Here is a 23,291-nt window from a genome sequence, read left to right as displayed (position 1 = left end):
TGATAGTTTTAAAAAGAAAAACAGTCCATCTAGTTAAGGATTTTGGTTCCATTGATAACTAGAATTTTGAATAGAACAACCTAGAGCTTTAACTTATACAGGTTAAGGATATACTTAACCACCACCATCATCTTTCTGGACAAGTTCATTAGTGTCTAAAACCCACTGTTTTAATCTATGCCATCCTGAACTTAATTGTTGATTTGTAACAGTCCTTGGAATAAGAAATCCTCTAAATTCAAAGAAATTTCAAAGGTTACCCTGAGTAATGTAATCTTCCTCAAAAGAATCTACTCTAGTTGTAGGAATCTTTTTTGAGCTTATTTATATTAAGTTGAACCATATAATATAAAACTGCCAATATTCTATCATTTTTGAATGATAAAAACAGCAATTATGTAATATGGTTCAAACTGATACATTTGAAACTACTGGACAAATTTCCAACTGGAAAAAGAAAAAAACAAAAAACTGGTGAAAAACTAGAGCAACTTAAGAAAATCACTTCCAGCCTCCAGCTACAAATGTTTACCAGACTTCTCAGGTTTTTTGCTTTACTTTGAAATAACTGACTAAATATGGTCAATAAAGGACTCTTCTGGCCAACCAGTTTAGTCTTTTTCAAATAAAATTAATTCAGTGCAAAGGAATCATAAATAGCATGAATTATGAATTATATATAAAGTTTTATCTTTTTTGTGAAATAAAATTTCACTTAAACTAAGTTTCAGATATACATTACATATAGCTCAATAATAAATTTCTAGCTATGAGACTAGCTCTTCAATTATTTCAGAAGTCTTTCTGTTGAGTGTATGGTCAGGGCATAAGATAGGGAATCTTAAAAAATAATCCACTGAAGAATTCTTCACCTGATAATTAAGTTGGCAGCTAACTACATATGGTCAATTCTTCATATTTCAAAGTAATACTTAATATACCGTCAAGATAATTTCCCTAGGTAAGGATGTGGGGTACTACATTATCCTAATTACACTGTTAAAGTAAGATAATATCTAGGACTGTGCCTAACTCTTATAAAAACTTGTAGCTTACATAGTTAATCAATGTCTCCTATTAATTCCACAGTACAATGGTATTTTGGCTTCAACAACTTTATAGAAAGAACAAAAATCTTTGCTTATCTGTCAAATGTAACCTCACCCCATCAACATTACCTCCCTTAAAAAATGTCTGCATGAATAACAGCAATAGTCTTAATGAATAAGTAGCAACAGCACTTAAGACACCTAAAGATCTCTTTAATTTCACAGAGAACTTAAGTATAATGAAATACTTCAGAAAGTGAAAGTACCTGGTTTGAAGATTACTGATTTATTCTTTTTAACTTATTCTTTGGTTTTTGTTTTACAATTAAGCTATTTAAAATATACATATATATAACTTAGACATAAACATATATATATGCAGATATACATGGTTATATTTATATACATATATATAGTTATATATATAGGGTTAGGGTTATATATATCGGAGATGGCAATGGCACCCCACTCCAGTACTCTTGCCTGGAAAATCCCATGGATGGAGGAGCCTGGAAGGCTGCAGTCCATGGGGTGGCTGATCGGACACGACTGAGCAACTTCACTTTCACTTTTCACTTTCATGCAATGGAGAAGGAAATGGCAACCCACTCCAGTGTTCTTGCCTGGAGAATCCCAGGGACAGGGGAGCCTGGTGGGCTGTCATCTATGGGGTCGCACAGAGTCAGACACGACTGAAGTGACTTAGCAGTAGCAGCAGTAGGGCATATATATATATATATATATATACACACACACACACACACACAGCAGTACCAGTGTGTATATATATATATAGCAGTAGCAGCATATATATATATAACCAGATATATACGCAACTGAGAGCAGACATCCTTGTCTTGTTTCTGATCTTAGAGAATACATTCAGCCTTCAAACATGAAGTCTGATATTAGCTGTGGGTTCTTCATAGAGATGTTCTTTATCATGTTTGGACACCTCCCTTGCATTTGTAGCTTGCTGAGTGTGTATTACTGAGAAGGTAACAGGCAGGAAAGCCAGGGGTCTCCAAACAGAGGAAATAGGCTGCAAGTGTCAGACATTTTTTTCTCTCTCCCTTCAGCATCTGGAGGAAACAAACTACAAGTGTCAGATTTTTTTTCTTTCTCCATACAAAATTAAAAGCAGGTTTCTCTATGGAAATGTTTTTCTTAAGTTATGTTAAAGAAACTATGTATTTGCTTTGGAATTTGCCTTTCTTCAAAATGGTTTCACCTAAGATTAACTTTTTTTCTTTTCTCAAACCTTGGGCTGATATTAGTTCAAACCAGGAATCATATTAATTGTTTTATGGCTGGGGGATGACACACTTCGTGCCATCCTATCTCAAAAATGCATTTTATGGGAGAGGGGCCTGGTGAAACTCTGTCAGCCTTGATGTGTCTCTCTTACCTGATTAATAGCTTTCTAATAGACATAAAACACCTTGCTAAAGACTAGCAGAGGTGCACTCTCTGTCCCCCTTCTGATGTCTATGTCAGAAGCTTTCTCTGTCCCTTTTCTTACTTTCATAAAACTCTGCTACATAAAATCTCTTGAGTGATCAAGCCTGGTCCCTGGTCTCAAAGCTTAATGTTCTTCTTCAGAGATCACGAATCCAACATTGTTCACCATAAGCTATCATTATCATCAAAGGCTACCGGATTGTATCCAATGTTTTTTCTGTGTCTACTGAAATGATCATGTGATTTGTGTCCTTTTTTTTTTTTTTGGCCACAAGGCACGGTTTGTGGGGTGTTAGTTCCTTAATCAGAGATCAAACCTGGGCCCTCAGGCATGAGAGTGCAGAGTCCTAACCATTGAACCACTGGAGGATTTCCCTGATTTTGTCCTTTAGTCTATTCATATAGCATATTCCATTACTTTTTGTATATTAAATCAACCTTGCAACCTCGATACTCATCTACCAATCCCACCCGGTAAATGGCATAGATCCTTTTTACAAGTCAGCAAATTCAGTTTGGTAGTATTTTGCTAAGGTCTGTTGTGTTTCTATTAGTGAAAGATATACACTGTAGTTTTATTTTTGATGTTTTTGTCTGATTTGGTTATCCTCATAGGATAAGTTGGAAAATGTTTCTTCCTCTTCTATTTTTGGAAATTTATGAAGTATTAATGTTGCTCTTCACATACTTCATTGAAGTGATCAGTGAAGGCATCTAGTCCTGCAATTTTCTTTGTCAGTTTAAAAAAGAAAAAAATTCTTTATGGCCGTCCTGGGTCTTTGTTGCTCCACATGGGGCTTTCTCTAGTTGCAGTGAGCAGGGGCTACTCTCCAGTTGCAGTGCACGGGCTTCTCATTGCAGTGGTTTCTCTTGCTGTGGAGCACAGAATCTGGAGCACAGGATTAATAGTTGTGGCGCACAGGCTTAACTGTCCTGTGGAATGTGGAATCTCCCCAGAGAAGGGATCAAACCCATGTCCCCTGCATTGGCAGGCAAATTCTTAACTACTGGCCCACCAGTGAAGTCCTGTGACAAGTTTTTTTATTGCTAATTTTATCTACTCATTACAGGTATGTTCAAATTTTCTATTACTTCTTGTGTTAGTTTTGGTAGTGTATCTTTCTTTGACTTTGTCCATTTCATCTAGGTTATCTCATATGTTGGCATATAACCATTTTACACTATTCTCTTATAATATTCTCTCATAGTAATCTCTCTTTCCATATGGTTGGTTAAGCATGTCTTTATTTTCTGTATTTTTGTTGTCCTGGTATCTGGGAGCTTCCTAACAGTAGAGAGACTGGCACTCCCAGAGTTTGCCAGTTCCACAGAGATGCAAACTTGCCCGTGAGAGGGACTTTCATATGAAAACCAACCAATCCAGACCCATACCCCAACCATCTCCTCGATCACACTCAGAGCCACTATGCCCCTGCCCTAATCACCCCAAGTACCAGAAAACCAAGAACAGCCCCCACAGCCCAGGGAGCACTGAAATTATTAAAACTAGGCAATCCTTTATTTGCTGGTCTTACCCATCCATCTCACAAAAATCACAATTAAAAAAAAAAATCACAATAAAGGCTAGCACCCTAGTACCTACATTTCCTGTCCCCTACCCCATCTCCTGATCAATATCAGTACTGCTTTCATCTGCCCTCCTACTATGGCCTGGAGTGTCCCTCCCTCTTGGAATCTGTGAGTATAACAGCCTTTTCAGTAGCAATCATCTCCTGATCTGTTGGCTTCATCATACCTGAATAATAATAATAAAACCTACATTTTAAAGCAGTTTCTTCCTTCTGCTTTTTACTTTTCTTTTTCTAGTTTCTTAGGATAGAAGATTAAATTACTGAGTTAATATATCTCTTCTTTTCCTTATAGAACTGCTTTAAGCTGTATCCCATTAGTTTTGGAATGTTGTGTTTTCTTTTTCATTTATCAAAATACTTCCTAATTTCCCTTGTGACTGTCTTTGACCCATTCCCAAATCTCCTTCTATTAATGACTTCTAATTACAGTACTTATTCTTGACTTCAAGTATTGAACAAAATGTCATAGAACCCTAGACTTAGAAGAAATCTCTCCAAAAGAATATCTATCGATATAAACACTCTACTTCTATTCTAGATGGTATTACCAATAACCTTTCAATAGATTCTGCAAGAGAAGCTAAAGAAATCAAATGAAAAAGTTGAGGACTACGAGCATAATCAGTTATACTTTGTATTTATACAGCATTTTACAGGTTACAGAAAGTGCTTTTATATCTATGACAATGTAAAAAAGTGAATATTTAAAAGCACCTTGAATATTACTTGCAAACAAAATAAAGACAACTAGTAGGCTGGAAAAAACAAAATACCTGATAGGTATTGTCGAAACTGTCATACATGAATCTGGTAATCAGTGATGTCTTTCCAACTGAAATGAAAAGAAAAAAAAGATTCACTTAGTTAGCACATTAAATTGGGTTCTCAAGTATTTTTCTACAGAGAACTGCAATTCAATTCATTGAGCAATATCTGCAATGGTTCTACTAATGATAATTTAAAAACATAGCCCTGAGTTTGTTGAAATGTCTTTCTTTAATAACAGATAATCTCTCAAATTGAAAGCACAAATAAAGCATATTCATTTAGTTAAGAGCTGAGCAAAATAAAGAGAAACATGAAGGAAAACAACTATGTTGACATCTCTAATTCACAAAAGGCAAGCAGATATTTACTTGGGTCCTAACAGAAAGAATTAGGATTATACTAGGAAGAAATTATAGTAAATTCCTGGACAGTAACCTGGGGAAAATGAAGGTCAGATCCACTTCATTCAGTGAATCAAAGCTTAATCTCTGGAAGTAGGAGACTAAAGATGAAGAGTTCCAGGAGGGGTATGAGGGCTGTAAAAACTAGACTGCTTAATGAAGTGACCTGGAAAATTGTTTTGAAATTCATCTCAGGATCAGAGCTCTATACTTCTTTGACAGGGCAGTCCCAAAGATTCATAATATTATCTTGTATTGGTATTTTTAGGTTAATCCACAAGGAAGTGCCACTAGGAAAAAACAGTGGTATACTGCCAATATCCTTATCCACAGGCACACTGTTCAAGGGCAAGAACCATATCTAATTTTCTTATTTCTCCAGTAGCTTGGCCAAGACTCAATAAATACTAAATGAATACAATAAATTTTATCAATTAGAAAACAACTGGGCAAATAAAATATTTCAAATGCTCCCCAAAATGTAAATACTTTGGGAAGAAGAAACAATACCTGGTCATTCATATTTTTGTATGGATTTAAGTAACTTTTGATTTCAACTTCTGATTTTTAAGAGACCTGATTGGGGCCTCTCTATTGCATCCTCCATCCATGTTTCATATGAAAACATGAGGAAAAAACTGAGCCAAAGAGATAAGAATTTCATAAAATCACCTACTCCCAAATGTCTCATTTCAAAGAGTCTAAAGTAGTAGGTAGAAGAGCTAAAGCTAGTTTCCCTAGATCACAGTCAAAAGCAAATTAATATTTGCATCTCTATCCGGAGCAATGAGTAGACCGATGCACTTCTTCATTAACAAATCAGTCCAGTTCAGTCGCTCAGTTGTGTTCAATTCTTTGCAACCCCTCGGACTGCAGCACACCAGGCCTCCCTGTCCATCACCAATAGCAGATAGTATAGTTTTTATTTTGTTTTGAAAAATGTCCCTCCTTCTTTACAAAAAGAGCAAAATGCATGCTCTAAAGCAGGCAATACAGAACAGACCAAGAACAAAGTGAAAATTATGTATATCCTACCACCTATATATAACTAATGTTAAAACTTTAGTATATATTTTTCTAAAATGCTTTTATATATAAAAATATATACGTACTTAAAGGCAAAACCCTAGAACCATTCATAATAAAGTCAGGAACAATACATATACTACTACTAATATTATTTAACACCGCAGAATCTATAAAAAGTAAATCTAAAAATCTGAAGAGATAAAAGGCAAAATAGTGATGGGGGAAAGAGAGGTAGAGAAAAGCCAAGGTACATATAAAATATACAGTGAAGAAATACAAAGTACCTTGTTAAAACAGTTTTTATTCCAATGATTAAAATTTCATTACTAAGCATTTTAAATATGATTCTTCAATATAGGATCTTTGTAAACGTATTGTTCTTGTTTACCCCAAAACCTTCTGTAAAATGGTATGTAAACTTATAATTATTTGCTTAATGTTTGCTTTCCTTGATAAAATGTAAGGCCCATATTTGTCTTATTTAGTCCACATCATCAGAGTCTGACACACCTTTGCTGAACTGATAATTTTCCAGAAGATAAAAAATACATATCTAGGGTTCTTCCAAATAAATCTTATTTTTAATTAAACAAGTGTTTTTATTATAAATACTTCTACTACAAAACACAACAAAGTGATAATATACTTTATATTTTTAAAGATGTCTAATGAGAATAATTTTTGTTCAGTACAAGGACTACATATTACATACTATAGCACTACAATAAAGTGAGTATTGCAATAAAGCCAGTTATATGGAGAAAAAAATAACAACAAACCCTATGGTTTGTAAATCCAAGGCAATGGGTTTGTTTCTATGTATAATAATGACAAAAAAATTTAAACGACCAGCTTCCTCCACTACCTGAAAGAGTGTTCGTATGAAACCTTTCCTAAGCCAAAATGGCATAAAGCAAAGCAGCAATTACCTTAGGACACATCTTGCTAAACGGATGCACAAAATAAAATCAAGTTAAAGCACAGATGCTCACCCACACAGCTCAAAGCTTTAACAGCTTGATGCTAAGTATAGTTCCCAGGGAAGGAGCTTGGAGGTTCCACTCTTGCTGCCTGGGGTACGTGTTGCCTCAACAATAACCTCTCTACGTAAAAAACACCAAATGCTATTTTCACTTTTTGGTAAAAGCAAAAATCCTCTTCAGATTTCTTTCAGGTAGTGAAAACAAGTACTGATGGGTCTTACACAAAAGTAAAGTGGCATAAAGCAGACTTGTAAAAAGCAGGGAATACTGTATCTTTTTCTGCCTCAGATCCTATACTGGGTATTTTACAGGACAATGCTAACCTTGACATTAATTTGCAAGAAGTGAAATTTTATTTCCATCTTTCAAGAAAAGGTAACATGCTCAGGAGTTTAGAAAATTGCCCAAGGTAATTCAGTTCCCTATTACAACACAATGCCATTCCATTTCTAACCAAAGGTCATGTTCTTCTCAATATACTACTTTCTTTTGCTGTTTAAAACAAGCCCCCTCCCCGCCGCAAAAAAAAAACAAAAAACAAAACAAAAAACAAAAAAAAACACCCATGGTCACCACAGCAGAAAAGCTATTGTTACTACCTACCTAGCCTCCAGGTTTTAAAGAACCTGAACATAGACCATAAGAAATAGAAAATGAAAGGGAGTATATCTTTGAAAGAAAAAACAGCGAAAAATGAGAGTTTTCACGCAGTAACTTTTTTCCTGAAGCACTAGGAAACATAAGGGCTTCCCCGGTGGCTTAGTGGTAAAGGACCTGCCTACCAATGCAGGAGACACAGGTTCAGTCCCCAGATTGGGACAATCCTCTGGAGAAGAAAATGGCAACTCACTCCAGCACTCTAGTATTCTCACCTGGGAAATCCCATATACAGAGAGAAGCCTGGCAGCCAAGAGTCCAAAGGGTCACAAAAGAGCTGGGCATAAGTTAGTGACTAAACAACAAACAATGAAAACACAACCCAATGGGCATGCTTCTGGTAGCAGAAGACCCAATTCCTAAAAGGTTTGAGGAGTCACAGGACAAAGTTCAGGGCTCAAAGAACACTTAGAAAGATTGGGAAAGTAGACTTCTGCAAGAAAAGAGAGCTCCAAATAGAGAGATCTGCATTTAAAACGTGTCCTAATTCTTGGCTGATGTCCTCAATGATCTATGAGGACTTGAAGGGGAGACCTTAGGGTTCCCAGCAGCAGATGGATGTTAAAAGAGTCCAACACACAGTTCAGAATTTGAATCCAGCCAAAGTAACTGCCTTCCAGGACAAAACAACTCTTTGGAGTAACAATAAAATCTAGAGTCTGTATATATGTATTCTTCATCATCCTGTATCCAATTAAAAAAGTGTGGATGTGCAAAGAAATAAAAAAATATAATTCATACCCAAGAAAAAAAGTAGTAAAAAAACAAACTACAACCTCGATGGAGGGGAGTCTGGGGGATAATGGATACATGTCCATGTACGGCTGCACTCCTTCTGCTATTCATCTGATACTATCTCAGCATTGTTAATTGGCTATACCCCAATACAAAATAAAAAGTATAAACAAAAACAAAAAACTAAACCAAAAGACTCCAAGATGAGTCAGATTTTGTAGTTAGCAGACAAGGATTCAAAGCAGCTATCAGACACATATTCTAGACCTTGGAAGAAGATATGTGTAAGAAAGAAATAAAAGGAAAATGTCCACAGAGAAACAAAAATGAGAAAAAAGAATCAAATGTAAATTGAAACTTACAATAAGTAATCAGAAAAGTAATTGTATGGATTTAACAGATGATGGAAATGGGAGAAGAAAGAAGTGAAGCTGAATATAGATTAAATAGTTTAATATATATATAAAAGAAGTTCCCACTGGATAAGATAGAAGAAATTAGGGGGAAATATTTGTAGAAATAATAGCTGAAAACTTTTCAAATATAGTGAAACGTTAAGAACTTACAGATCCAAGAAATTCAATGAACAGGACAAATACAAAGAAAATCATACCTTGACAAACTATTAAAATCCAAGGATAAAGGAAGAAAATCGTTGAAAACATCCAGGGAAAATGTACTACACATAGCAGGTGGACAGGGGAAGAGGCAGGATGAGAAAGTGATGTACATTTGTATGAACTCCTCCACAGAGAAAATGAGAACACAAGACAATGGAATTACCTCTTTAAATTTCTTAAGGAAAATACATTTTTTAACACTTAAATACTATATCTCGTAAAACTACCTTTCAAAAATGAAGATTAACTGAAGATTATAAAGTAAGGTCATAAAGTGAAGTCGCTCAGTTGTATTCCACTCTTTGCGACCCCATGAACTGTAGCCTATCACGCTCCTCCGTCCATGGGATTTTCCAGGCAAGAGTACTGGAGTGGGTTGCCATTTCCTTCTCCAGAGGATCTTCCCGACCAAGGGATCAAACCCAGGTCTCCTGCATTGTAGGAAGATGTAATTACCGTCTGAGCCGCCAGGGAAGTCCACAGACAAGCGAAGATTACAGACAAACAAAAGGGAGAGAATTCCTTGTCAGATCTGTAATACCTGGTGGTCCATCAGTTAAGAATCTGTCTGCCATTGCAGGGAACACACATTCAATCCCTGGTCCAGGAAGATCCCACACACCACGGAACAACAAAGGCTGTGGGTCACAACTACCGAACCCACGCTTGGGAAGAAGAGAAGCCACTGCAATGAGAAGCCCAAGCACCACAACAAAGAGTAGCCCCCACTCACCGCAACTAGAGAAAGCTCCTGCAGAGCAACAAAGACCCAGCAAAGCCAGAAATAAATAGATAAATAGATAATTTTAACAAGAGAGAGACAGACAATTAAGAGAGTGAGAAGGAAAACCCAGATTGTGAGATATGTGAAAGGGAAACCAGTTTCAGCATGACATTGTAATGAGCTGCATACACCAACTTCCCAGTGAAACTGGGAAGAATTTAAACAAAACCAAAAGCATTTAAAATCTCTGGAAACAGTCCTAAAGGCATAAAGCAAATGAACATTTACTCAAGAAAATATACTAAAATTCAGTAATAAATGAATGTCTGCGGTATTCGAACAACAAAAAAGCCATGTACAAGTATGTTAAAAACAGCTTTATTCATAATGGCCAATAACCAGAAGTAATCTAAATCTTTATCAATAAGAGAATGGATTAAGAATTCCCTGGATGTCCAGTGGTTAGGGCTCCGTGCTTCCATTGTGGGGATATGGATTCAATTTTAGTCTTGGAACTAAAATTGCACATGCCCTGGGACTAAAAGGAAGGGAGTGGTGGGGGGAATGAATAAATTATGGCATAGTAATAACGAAATGTTACACAAGCAAAAATAACATCTTATATACACAACTAAGTGAAGTTTCTCAGTCGTGTCCGACTCTTTGCGACCCCATGGACTGTAGCCTACCAGGTTCCAACATCCATGGGATTTTCCAGGCAAGAATACTGGAGTGGGTTGCCATTTCCTTCTCCAGGAGATCTTCCCAACCCAGGTCTCCCGCATTGTAGGCAGACGCTTTACGGTCTGAGCCACCAGGGAAGTCTATATACACAACAACATGGACAAATTTCACAGACAATACATGGGGTGAAAGGGGTCAGATATAAAAAATATATATGTTGTATGATTCCACTTATATATAGTTCAAAACTGGCACAATTAATCAGTGAAGATAGAAGTCAAAGTAGTAGTAACTTCTGGAGTTTCTAACTGGAATATGGAGTTAGGGAAACTTCTGACTGCTAGAAAGACCTATATTTTTATCTGAGGAGTAGTTACAAGAATGTATTAATATGTAAAATTTTCAACAAGCCATACATTTAAAATTTGTCTACTTTACGGACTTCTCTGGTGGCCCAGACGGTAAAGTGTCTGCCTGCAATGCAGGAGACCCAGGTTTGATCCCTGGGTCGGGAAGATCCTTTGGGGAAGGAAATGGCAACCCACTCCAGTACTCTTGCATGGAAAATCCCATGGACTGAGAAGCGTGATAGGCTACAGTTCATGGGCTTGGAAAGAGTCGGATACAACTAAATGACTTCACTTTATGACCTTACCAGATATTACACTTTAACAAAAAGAATTTTTTTTTAAGTAAAATACTTAATTATATATATGTGATTCCCAATAAAAACTGCATATATTTATGTGGATATCATGTAATCCTGATCTATTGTATTAAGAAGGGTCTTTACTTCTGTTGCAGTCTACCCTATACCCGAGAAAAACAACAGATAAACCCAAACTGGGGGCACTCTAAAGCAGCGGTCCCCACCCTCTAGGATCTAATGCCTGATGATCTGAGGTGGAGGTGATGCTCTTGAATCATCCTGAAGCACTCCACTCCACTCCTGTCTGTGGAAAAAGTATCTTCCATGAAACTCGTCCCTGGTGCCAAGAACTTTGGGGACTGCTGCTCTAAAGGATACCTTGCCTCAAGATGGATCATGAAAAACAAGCAAAGGCTGAATGAGAAACTGTCACAAACCAAAGGAATCTATGGAGACATGAAAACTAAATGCAATATGGCACTCTGGACTGTATCCTGGAACAGAAAAAGGGTATTAGTGAAAAAAACTAGTAACATTCAAATAAATGTCTAGAGAGTTTGGTTATATATTGTAATATACTAATGCCAGTTTCTTAGACAAATGTACCATAGTAATTTTAGATGTTAACATGAGGTAAACTGCTGCTGCTGCTGCTAAGTCACTTCAGTTGAGTCCGACTCTGTATGACCCCATAGACGGCAGCCCACCAGGCTCCTCTGTCCCTGGGATTCTCCAGGCAAGAACACTGGGGTGGGTTGCCATTTCCTTCTCCAATGCATGAAAGTGAAAAGTGAAAGGGAAGTCGCTCAGTTGTGTCCGACTCTTCGCAACCCCATGGACTGCAGCCCACCAGGCTCCTCCATCCATGGGATTCTCCAGGCAAGAGTACTGGAGTGGGGTGCCATTGCCTTCTTCTAGGAGAGGGTTAAATGGGAATTCGGTACTGTTTGTAATATTTCTACATATTTAAAATTATTCTAAAATAAAAAGTTCATTAACAAAGGTAAAACATACACACAAAATCCCTGAATTCAAAGTTTAAAAGACTTGTATGCTTTACTGTGTATATATTATGTCTAATCTAAAAAAAAAAAAAAAAAAAAAAGAAATCTAACAAGTCTCAGAGCCTATACATGCTTGATCCCTAAAAAGTGGGATCAGAGGAGACCGGTAATGGGTCAGAGGATTCAGGTTAACTGGCAAAAATAGTAAAAGTAACAGTATCCTGGAACTGAGTATACTATATCCACTTGAGTAAACCATTCATTTAAGTTGGATAGAATCATCATAAAGATCAGAAAACAGGGACACTTCATCAAGTTTACATAGACTGTATGAAGAGTTCTATGTCTGGCTGCTAGTAAATGGTTAATAAAAATCTATAGGTTTGACAGAAAGAGGGACAGACAGAAAGGACCACAGGGAGGGAAGCTTGATTGCTACTCTTTCAGGGTAGCAGAGAAGGAACATATGAGAGAAATAAAACAAGAAATGCAAAACATTAGTAACATAAGCTCTTTGATGGTACTTGGGGACTGAAAATCAAAAACAATTACAATCACACAGCTTACTATCTACATAAACATCACTTACCATTCTAGTGTTATCAACCTGACTTTACTGGCCTGCATGTGTGCAGGCAGGTCACTTCAGTCATGTCCGACTCTGTGACCGTATGCACTGTAACTGGCCAGGTTCCTCTGTCCATGGGGTTTTCCAGGCAAGATACTGGAGTGGGTTGCCATGCCCTACTCCAGGGAATTTTCCCAACCCAAGGATTGAACCCATGACTCTCATGTCTCCTGCACTTGGAGGTGGGTTCTTTATTACTAGCGCCACCTGGAAATTCTTATCTAGGGAATCAGAGTTGCAAATAACTACTGCTCCTTCAGGAAATTCCCCAAAGTTCATCAAATTAACATAAAACTGTCCATCTAGTCATAAGATAGCATAAAATGATGTTTACTCTCACAGATTTTTAAAAAACGTTTGCTTGCTTGTCTGCACCAGGCCTTAGTTGTGGCCTGCAAGATCTTTAGTTACAGCATGTGAACTCTTAGTTGCAGCATATATGGGATCTAGTTCCCTGACCAGAGATTGAACCTAGGGCGCCCTGCAATGGGGGTTTGGAGTCTTAGCCATTAGACCACCAGGGAAGTCTCTCACAGATTCTTTGAACTTTGTCTCAAAATGCTCACTCTTTGTAGTGTCCACAAATTTTAAATGATTGCAACAATCTTTACCCAATTCTAATCAAGCCTCCATATTAATATAGCCTCCTTAAATCAAACCTCCCAAACCATAAACATCCCAACTTTGCTCTCCTCCTTCCCAAAAGGCTACAGTGTTGGTTTGAATAGTGTATCCCCAAAGCTCCTGTTCATTGGCAAACTGAAAAGTGACCTTCTTTGGAAATAGGGCTCTTCACAGATACAATCAAGTTAAATTCTGGTCATGATGGATTAGAATGGGTTCTGGCAATAATCAGAAGCTAAGAGAAACAGATAGGATGGTTTCTATTACAGAGCCTTCAGAGGGAGAATGACCTCCCTGACAACTTGATGTGGGACTTCTAGCCTCCAAGAACTGTGAGATAATAAACTTTTGTAGTTTAAAGACACTAATTTGTGGTAATTGCTATGGCAGTCCTAAGAAATTAATAAAGCTCCTAAAACTAAGCTTTATCTTCCTTAAAGTGGTAAGCAATAAACTCCGATTTACCTTAACAACAGGTTGTGTCAGTGCTATTTTCAGGGAGTAAGCACTGAACAGAGTTCATTATACTATCTGAACTATATGACATACATTTGAAAAAGTCCATAATAAAAAGCATTTGAAAATATTTTCATAATCTAACATATCATGGCCCCAATGTGAAAATCAGCATGTTACAATTAAATTATTATAAAGGTCAAAGGATGCTCTGTCATTAGTTCAAACAACATTTCACATGAAGTCTTTATCCAAGTCTTTACAGCTTCATCCTCTATGCTCTCCTGACAGTAAATACAGCCTTAATGACAACCCTTTTCCTTAGGTAGAATGGATTCTTCTATAGAAAGACAAATAAACAAATGGTCCTGACAGTAATATTACAAAGGCTATAAATCCTAAATAGTATGGGTAGTGAACCAAGAACTTCTAGATGTACAAGTTAGTTTAGATAAAGCAGAGGAACCAGAGATCAAATTGCCAACATTTGCTGGATCATAAAGACTGAGAAGGAATTCCAGAAAAACATCTTCTTCTGCATCACCAACTACGCTAAAGCCTTTGACTATGTGGATCGTAGCAAACTGTGGAAAATTCTTAAAAGAGATGGGAATACCAGACCACCTTATGATGTTTCCTGAGAAACCTGTATGCAAGTCAAAAAGCAACAACTAGAACCAGACATGGCAAATAACTGATTCAAAATTGGGAAAGGAGTACAACAGGGCTATATATTGTCACCTTGCCTATGTAACCTATATGCAGAGTTCACCATGCAAAATGTCAAGCTGAATTACAAGCTGGAATCAAGATTTCTGGGAGAAATATCAACAACCTCAGATATGCAGATGATCCCACTCTTAGGGTTATTAAGGTTAGGGCACAGAGCAAAGAGAAACTAAAAAGCCCCTTGATGAGTGTGAAAGAGGAGAGTGAAAAAGCTGACTTGAAACTCAACAGTCAAAAAACTAAGATCATGGCATCCAGTCCCATCACTTTATGGCAAATAGAGAAAAAGTGGAAGCAGTGACAGATTTTCTTTTCTCAGGCTCCGAAATCATTGAGAATGGTGACTGCAGCCATGAATTTAAGACACTCTGTCCCTGGAAGGCAAGCTATGACAAAGTTAGACAGTATTAAAAAGCAGAGACATCACTTTGCTGACAAAGCTCCATATAATCAAAACTATGGTTTTTCCAGTGGTCACGTATGGATGTGAGAGTTAGACCATAGAGAAGGCTGAGCACCAAAGAATTGATGCTTTTGAATTGTGGTGTTGGAGAAAGACACTTGAGAGTCCCTTGGACAGCAAAGAGATCAAACCCACCAATCCTAAAGGAAATCAATCCTGAATATTCATTGGAAAGACTGACACTGAAGCTCCCATACTCTGGACACCTGATACAAACAGCCAACTCATTGGAAAAGACCTTGATGCTGGGAAAGACTGAAGGCAAAAGGAGAAGGGGGCAGCAGAGGATGAGATGGTTAGATAGCATCACTAACTCAATGGACATGAATTTGAACAAATTCCAGGCGATAGTGGAGAACAGAGGAGCCTGGTGTGTTGCAGTCCATCGGGTCACAAAGAGTTGGACACGATTGAGTGACTGAACAACAGTGTTAGGTCACTTAAGTACATTCATTTAAAATGGGAGAAGCATCTGGGGTATTTTATTTCAAATTCCAGTATTAGCAAAGCTAACAAAATGTTGCATAGTTGGGAATATAACGACAACATTTCCTATAGAGCCACTTTGCTGTATTTATCAAATATGGAGCTCAGACTTCCCTGGTGGTCCAGTGGTTAAGAATCCTACTGCCAATGAAGGGGACATGGGTTTGATCCCTGTTCCAGGAGGATTCCACATGTTGCAGGGCAACTAAGTCCCTGAGCCACTACTGAAGCCCTCACAGTCTATAAAGCACATGCTCTGCAACAAGAGAAGCCACTGAAATGAGAACCCCACCCACCACAACTAGAGAGAAGCTTCTGCTCACCTCAACAAGAGAAAGCCTGAGCGCAGTAATAAAGATCCAGCACAGCCAAAATATTTTAATTAAAAAACAAAACGTGTAGTTCAATCCAGCATGCAGTTTGGTCTAAACAAGTAAGAAAATAACCAGACATATACACAAAGATTTAGGTATAAGACTGTGCCTTAAATAGTATAGGTACCACTATCTTTAACAGTAAAAATTAGGAAAAGCCTGCTATTACAACAGGGCTATCCATGGTTATATCAATTATAACATCTTCCTAAGTTCCACAGTGCTATGTACCTAATTCAAATTTCTGCTATAGAAATCTTAGTGACAGAGGAAATGGGTAAAATAAAGTTGTAAAAGAAAAATCTGTATAATTTTATTACCCTAATTTTGGTAAAGCAAACATATGTATTAATTATTCACAATCAAGAAAGATTACATCTACAATAATTAAAACTTATAAAAGCAAAACAATTTCTAATAGTAAAAATCTAAGTTAGAGGAGAATAAACAACTAAAGGAGAGAAGCCCTCTCAGAGTAAAATTAAATGGGAATAAGACAACTGTAAAATACTGGAGGTCAAGGTAGTTAAATACAATAATTTTTTCTCAAGTAGCAAATATCAATGTTTTAAAAAATTAAAATTGGTACTGTTATGCAATTAAGACTGAAATGCAATCAGAGACCCCCCAGGAAGAAACAAAAACTTTTTTTCTAACCATGGGACAATTGCACTTATCTTCTATGCTAGTAAGGTTATGCTTAAAATCTTGCATGCTAGGCTTCAGCATTATGTGAACCAAGAACTTTCAGACGTCCAAGCTCGGTTTAGAAAAGGAAGAGGAACCAGAGATCAAATTGCAACATTTGTTGGATCACAGAGAAAGAGAATTCCAGAAAAACACCACCTCTGTTTCACTGACTTACATCAAAGCCTTTGACTGTGCGGATCATAACAAACTGTGGAAAGCTCTTAAAGAGATGGGAATACCAGACCATCTTACCTGTCTCCTGAGAAACCTGTATGTGGGTCAAGAAGCAACAGTTAGAACCCTGTATGGAACAACTGACTGGTTCAAGATCAAAAAAGAAGTACAACAGGGCTGACTGCTGTTGCTCTGTTTGTTTAATCTACATGCTGAGGACATTATGAGAAATGCCAGGCTGGGTGAGTTACAAGCTGGAATCAGGATAGGTGGGTAAAGCATGAACAACCTCAGATATGTGGATGATACCACTCTTATGGCAGAAAGTGAAGAGGAATTAAACAGCCTCTTGAGGGTGAAGGAGGAAGAGTGTAAAAGCCAGCTTAAAACTAAATATGAAAAAAACCACAGCCCCATTACTTCATGGCAAACAGAGGGGAAAAGGCGGAAGTAGTGACAGATTTCCTCTTCTTGGGCTCTAAAATCACTGCAGATGGCGACTGCAGCCATTAAATTTGAAGACGTTTGTTTCTTGGCAGGAAAGCTATGACAAACCTAGATAGTGTGTTGAAAAGCCGATAAAGGTCTGTATGGTCAAGGCTATGGTCTTCCCAGTGGTCACATATAGTTGTGAGAGCTGGACCGTAGAGAAGGCCGAGCACTGAAGAACTGATGCCTTTGAACTGTGGTGCTGGAGAAGACTTCTTAAAGTCCCTTGGACGGCAAGACCAAACCTGTCAATCTTAAGGGAAATCAACCCTGCATACTCATTGGAAGGACTGATGCTGAAGCTGAAACTCCCAGTATTATGGTCATCTGATGCAAACACCTGACTAAATGGAAAAGTCCATGATGCTGGGAAAGACTGAGGACAGAAGAGGTCGTCAGAGGATGAGATGGCTGGATGCCATCACCGATGCAATGGACATGAACTTGGGCAAACTTTGGGAGATGGTGAGGGACACAGAGAGACCTGGCATGCTGCAGTCCATGGGGTCGCAAACAGAAATGACTGGGTGACTGAATGACAACAAATGAAATATTCAAATGCCCTGTTCTGATACATGTATTTTCAAGTAATCTCTAAAAAGACTAGAATGGCATTTAAAATGCTGCCTCAATGCCACCTCCAGAAACAGAAATTCTAGCCCAATTCCAACATTTGTAACAACGTGTCTGAAATCAGACCATCAGCAAAGCATTATTTCTACTCTCCTGTAGTTCACTACAGACTAGGCATTGATAAGTTCTTATTGGGATTCCTATTTTATTTTACTGTAACAATCACTGAAGAACAATTTAGGTATGAAATCTAATTCAAATGGTGTTCCTGTTCAAATTAAGTAGGGAAGACAGAAAAAACCTAATGCAATGTGATTTAAAAGTAGAAATATGTACAGAATGTTGTGGGTGGGAGTAGTCTTACACAATGAGGCTGGAAGACCAGGAAAAACCTCTGAGAGAAAACCTTTAAAGCCGAGGTGAAAAACAGATTAGTTAGCTAGGAGAGATAAGATGGCATCTCATGACCTTAACAAGCATTATGAACTACCCTATATTAGACAGCTTACTTGTGGAGCTTCATTTGATTTTCCAATCTTACCTGAAATACATCTAAAAAGAATTAAATATGCAACTCCATTTCTATACAGAAGTACCCGAATTCTTCAAAAACAAATCAGAAAAGAGCATTTGCAATAAGCTCTATATAGGATATAACTCTCAAATTACAGGCTGATGAGATTTTATTTCTAATATTGAACCTATTGCAACCTCAAAAGTCTGAGTGAGTGAATAAGCAGTTTAGGGGAAATAATTCCTGAGCTGGAATTCCTGTTCTTTCTTTTTAAAAGAAATTGAAATACAATTCACGTATCATAAAATTCACCCTTCTAAAGTACAAACTTCAATAATTTTTAATATATTCACAAAGTTGTACAACCATCACCACTAATTCCAGAACATTTTCATCACTCCAAAAGAGAAATTCCATACCCATTAGCAGTCACTCCACAAAACCCCCTAGTCCTAGCAACCATTAATCTACTTTCTATCTCTATGGATTTGCCTATTCTCTAGCCCACTTTTTTACCAGCTACATAACCTACACAGTTTACTTAATCTTTCTGTACCCCAGTTTCATTTATAAAATAAGTATAATAATAACTCCTATATCACAGGGTGGTTATTAATACGTACAAAAAGCATGCTCAGTGAGTATAAACAATTATTAGGAAGCATTTTAGAAGAAAGTTTTCTTCATAATGATTTAAGATTTCAACAGAAGGATGAGAATAATTCTAGATGAATCTAGAATCTAGTTATCCTCTAACTGAAAACAAATACTGGTCTATCAGGCAACCCTGAACAAATTTCAGTGATTTGATACACAATATATTTTCTGCCCTCAGTGAAGCTGAAAAAGAGATTTATAAACAAAAGATATCTAGAAAGACACAAAATAGTTGGAAATAAACTAATACACTAATAACCCATGGGCTCATGAAGAAATCACAATGTAAATTTTAAAATAATCTCAACTAAATGATAATGAAAATATTATGTTATGCATGATTCATATAAGTCAAATGTTTATAACCTCATGAATGAATAAACGAAGTGTGGTATATCCACATAATAGAGTATTATTCAATCATAAAAAGGAAAGAAGTGCTCATACATGCCACAAAAAAGATCAATCTACAGAACATTATGCTAAGTGAAAGAAGCCACATATGACTCCATTTATATGAACTGTCAAGAATAGGCAAATATATAGAGATAGGAAGTAGATAAGTGGTTGCTCAAGGATTGAAGAGGGTAGGGGAATTGGGTGATGATAGCTAACAGATGCAAAGATTCTTCTGGAGGTGATGAAAATGTTCTAAAATTGTTTATGGTGGGACTTCCCTGGTGGTCCAGTGGTTAAGAATCTTCGTGCCAATGCAGGGGATATGGGTTTGATCCCTGATTGGAGAATCAAGATTCCAAATGCCATGGGGTAAGTAAGCCCATGTGCCACAACTACTGAGGCCATGGTGCAACTACTGAAGCCCTAGAGCCCATGCAACTGCAACTAGAGAAGCTACTGCATTGAAATGCTCTAGCATCGCAACTACAGAGTAGCCCCACTCGTCCAAACAGAAACCCCACATGCAGCAAGGAAGAGCCTGTGGGCCACAATGAAAACCCTGCATAGCCAATATAAATTTTAAAAAGTGCTTATGGTGATGGTTGCACAACTTTGTGAATATACTAAAAACTACAAACACTTCAAATGCGTGAATTTTGCTTTCTTAAAATTTCCAGTAGAATTTATTGTAGAATTTATTATCATGTTTTCCTTTTAATTTTATACTGGAGTATAGTTGATTGACACTGTTAAGTTAGTTTCAGGTGTACACCAGTGTGACTCAGTTATACATGTACCTATTCTTTTTCAAATTCTTTTCCCATTTAGGTTATTACAGACTATTGAGCAGAGTTCCTTGTGCTATACATAGTATATCCTTGCTGTTGGTGGTGGTTGTCTAGTCACTAAGTTGTGTCCAATTTTTCTGACCGCAAGAACTTCAGCACGCCAGGCTTCTCTGTTCTTAACTATCTCCCAGAGTTTGCTCAAACTCATGTCCATTGAGTCGGTGATGCCATCCAACCATCTCATCTTCTCCTCCTGCCTTCAACCATTCCCAGCATCAGGGTCCTTTCCAATGTGTCGGCTCTTTGCATCAGATGGCCAAAGTATTGGAGCTTCAGCATCAGTCCCTCCAATGAATATTCAGGGTTGATTTCCTTTAGGATTGACTGGTTTGATCTCCTTGCAGTCCAAGGGACTCTCAAGAGTCTTCTCCAGCGCCACAGTTCGAAAGCATCAATTCTTCGGTGTTAGTCTTCTTTATGGTCCAACTCTCACATCAGTACATAACTACTGCAAAAGCCGTAGTTTTGACTGTATGGACCTTTGTCGGCAAAGTGGTGTCTCTGTTTTGTAAAATGCTGTCTAGTTTTGTCATAGCTTTCCTTCCATGGAACAAGTGTATTTTAATTTGATGGCCATAATCAACATCCTCAGTGATTTTGGAGCCCAAGAAAATAAAATCTGCCACTGTCTCCATCTTTCCCATCTATTTGCCATGACGTGACAGGACCAGATGCCATGATCTTAGTTTTTTGAATGTTGAGTTTTAAGTCAGCTTTTATACTCTCCTCTTTTACCTTCTTCAAGAGGTTCTTTAGTTCTTTAGTTCCTTTAGAGGTTCTTTAGTTCCTCTTCACTTTCTGCCATTAGGGTGATAATATCTGCATATCTGAGGTTGGTTATCTCTTTTAAATATAGTAGTATGTACATGTCCATCCTAAACTCCCAATTTATCCACTTAACCACCCTTCCCTCCTCCCCGCTTCACTGCGCCCCCCGACCCTGTAACCTTAAGTTTCTTCTCAAGTCTGTGAGTCTCTTTCTGTTTTGATTAAGTTCATTTGTATCATTATGGATACTAATTCCTTGTTGGTCACATCATTTGCAAATATTTTCTTCCATTCTGTGGGTTGTCTTTTCGTTTTGTTTATATTCTCTTTTCTGTGCAAAAGTTTTTGAGTTTAATTAGATCCTTTTTATTTTTATTTCCATTACTATAGGAGACAAACTGAAAAAGATATTTCTGCAGTTTAAATCAAGGAGTGTTCTGCATATATTTCCCTCCAAGGGTTTTATAGTATCTGCTTTTACACTTAGGCCTTTACTCCACTGTGAGTTTATTTTTGCTTATGGTATTAAAGAATGTCTTTTCTTTTTTTTTTTAACATGTAGCAGTCCAGATTGTTTCTTCAATTTCTCCTTCTGATTTTTTATTGTTAGTGTATAGAAATCCAACAGAGGACTTCCCCAGTAGCTCAGTGGTAAAGAATCTACCTGCCAATGTAGGAGACATGGGTGCGATCCCTGGTCTGGGAAGATTCCACATGCTGCAGAGCAACTAAGCCCATGCGCCACAACTACTGAAGCCCATGTGTCCTAGAGCCAGTGGTCTGCAGTGAGAAGCCATCGCAACGAGAAGCCCAAGCACAACTAGAGAGTATCCCCTGCTCCACTGAAACTAGAGAAATCTGTCCCACATGCAGCAACAAAGACCCAGCACAGCTGAAAATAAATTAGTTTAAAAAAATGCAACAGATTTCTGTGTATTTATTTTGTATCCTACAACTTCACCAAATTCACTGATGAGCTCTCGCAGTTTTCTGGTAGCATCTTTAGGATCTTCTGTGTATAGTATTTCATCTGCAAACAGTGACAGTTTTACTTCTTTTCCAAATTGGATTCCCTTTCTTTTTCTTCTCTGATTGCCGAAGCTAGGACTTCCAAACCTATGTTGAATAGAAAAGATAAGAGTGGACATCCTTGTCTTGTTTCTGATCTTAGAGGAAATGTTCTCAGCTTTTCACTGTTGACTATGATATTAGCTGTAGGTTTGTCATATATGGCCTTTATTATATGAGATATGTTCCCTCTATACCCCACTCTGTAGAGTTGTTATCATAAATGGGTGTTGAATTTTGTCAAAAGCTTTTTCTGTAACTACTGAGATGACCACATGGTTTTTTTCTTCAATTTGTTGATGTGGTATATTACACTGACTGATTTGCTGATACTGAAAAGTCCTTGCATCCCTGAGAGAAATCCCACTTGATCATGATGTACGATCCTTTCAATGTATTGCTGGATTTGGTTTGCTAGTATTTTGTTGAAATTTTGTATCTATGTTCATTAGTGATATTGGTGATGGTTGCAAAACTCTCGAATATACTAAAAACTATGGAATTGTATACTTTAAATGAGTGAACTGTATGGTATGTGATTTAAAAAATTTTTTTAAACTTCCTCTAGAATTTATTACAGCTACCATGTTATGAAAACAAAAGCAGATCATTCTTAATGTGCCAAATTCATTAATGAAGTAAAAATATTTAATCCCAATCACATAAAAAGATAATTTTAACTTTACCTTGAAATTGAATCAATGAATAATTATCTGTTTGGAAACTACATACCTAGTACCATATTATACCAAAGATAAGGCTGCTGTCCTCATAGAATATATGGATCATTGGTAATCAACCATTAAACTAATGTCACAATGTATTGGGAAATATTGGAAAATTAACAAATTTATCTGGATACTGTTCATCTTGCCCTTCTGAGAGACTTACAGATCTAGATTAGTTTTGAAAGGGGGTCTTGTTTAGCTCAAAAAATCTTCAGAATTAATCAGAGACTAAGGGTTTCCCAGGTGGCTCAGTGACAAAGAATCTGT

The 23,291-nt window shown here is 37.3% G+C and overlaps 1 protein-coding gene across 2 annotated transcripts in view; it reads right to left on the bottom strand.

Moving 5' to 3' along the window:
* Positions 1-23,291, bottom strand: part of RAB6A (RAB6A, member RAS oncogene family) — an 82,661-nt gene that overhangs the window by 34,281 nt on the left and 25,089 nt on the right. For both annotated transcript variants that reach the window (XM_018059367.1, XM_018059366.1), the window contains exon 2: positions 4,876-4,934. In XM_018059367.1, the coding sequence (XP_017914856.1) occupies positions 4,876-4,934 (59 nt within the window). The remainder of the gene's footprint in view (positions 1-4,875; positions 4,935-23,291) is intronic.

This window comes from Capra hircus, chromosome 15, assembly GCF_001704415.2.
Source record: "Capra hircus breed San Clemente chromosome 15, ASM170441v1, whole genome shotgun sequence".
In the NCBI taxonomy this organism is placed as follows: domain Eukaryota; kingdom Metazoa; phylum Chordata; class Mammalia; order Artiodactyla; family Bovidae; genus Capra; species Capra hircus.
Note: the sequence above shows the minus strand (reverse complement) of the source record. Positions and strands in the feature narration are given on the sequence as shown.